Below are 1,551 nucleotides of genomic sequence, written 5' to 3' on the forward strand. Positions count from 1 at the left end.
TCAAATAGTTAATTTGATACTAATATCGATATATTTTTGTCAAATTTTTATGATATTTTCAAACGTATATTTTATTCAAAAATTAAAACATAATTGCTTTCTCAAAATCACATAAAGCTATATTATAACATCGACTGAGATAAAGAATAAAATGAAATATTAAAATTACGATGTATCTCGCTGCATTGCGCGAATACGCTTTTAGTTAGAATAATAATAAAAGACAAGTTTCACCTCCAACAAAGGTTTATTTAGTACAAATCTTTGCCAACAATTAAGACGCTGTTTACTAAACGCTTATCCGAGTAAGTGCTTACCAAGTCACTTTACTTTACCGTATGAATATGACAAGGACTAAAAATCTTACCCGGTAAGAGCGAAGACAAGAATCGAGAGTCTTACCCTGTAAGTGAGGACGATGACTCTTACCATGGTTAGCTCTTACCGGGATAAATTGTTGCATATGATGCGTTTTAGTGAATAAAATCTTACCCGGTAAGTAAACAATTATGTTGAATTTTACCAGTAAGTGCTTACCGGTTAAGAGTTTAGGTAAACGGCCAATAAGGAAGAATTACCTATATATAACCAGAGAGGGTGATACGGTTTACGTCGACAACCATCTCGAATTTTGGCATCACCAGAATACCGTCGTCCACATTCGCATGTGTAATTCCCAATAGTATTAATGCAAGTTCCATGACATGGAAACATCTCCGGATAATGGCTCTCATTTATATCTATAGATAAATCAAATGTTAACATAGTACTTTGTAACAAAACAACAATAAATTTTAATTAACTATGGTAAATCGTTTTTTGGGTTGGAACAAGAACAATGATCAAATAAGAAAATACGAGAACGGCTAAATCACATCTGATTTTACATTAAACTCACGTGAAAATCATACAATCGCATGACCTAAGCTGCAATTCAAGTCACACGTGCACTTATGCATTGACCGTGTATCATAATCATATATGATTTAAGGGCAAAATCATACGTACTCTAGCAGTTATTGTGTTATCTTATTTTGATACAGTTCTCACAGAGAGAGAGAGAGAGAGAGAGAGGGAGGTTCAGGGAAAAGTCTCAAAAAAACGAAATACTGAGGAACATTTCGGTAACTGTTCATTTGGATGGTATGCACATGTGCATGCTACTAATTGAAGTTGTTTTTTGGTTTTTATGCACATGTGCATATTATGCATAAGTGCATACCGGACATATTGCTTAAAATGACCGGTATGCACACGTCCAAATGAAAGGTTATCAATGTGTTCCTTAGTTTTTTATTTTTTTGCGGTTTTCCCCTGAACTTGACCTTATATATATGTGTATATGTGTGTGTATAATAGAATTGATTAAAGAAGTCTTACACAAAACACTGATATTGACCCTAATACGCTTAATGAATTGCGTTAAATGAAAGATGCTTATTGGTCGGAAAATGGAAAATTATCTCTGTTCACAAATTATAATATTGGTCTCATCATGAAAAATGATAAACAAGCCAAGCCGAACCAAACATATTCAGTATACTTTTATAT

General features: G+C 33.2%; 1 protein-coding gene across 1 annotated transcript in view; it reads right to left on the reverse strand.

Moving 5' to 3' along the window:
• The window catches only part of LOC112517736 (putative wall-associated receptor kinase-like 16), a 9,763-nt gene that overhangs the window by 6,710 nt on the left and 1,502 nt on the right, over positions 1–1,551 (reverse strand). Inside the window, exon 2 of the mRNA XM_025125114.1 lies at positions 579–740. Within this exon, the coding sequence (XP_024980882.1) occupies positions 579–740 (162 nt within the window). The remainder of the gene's footprint in view (positions 1–578; positions 741–1,551) is intronic.

The sequence above is a fragment of the Cynara cardunculus genome (genome assembly GCF_001531365.2).
Source record: "Cynara cardunculus var. scolymus isolate 2C chromosome LG 9, CcrdV1, whole genome shotgun sequence".
Taxonomy (NCBI): Eukaryota; Viridiplantae; Streptophyta; class Magnoliopsida; order Asterales; family Asteraceae; genus Cynara; species Cynara cardunculus.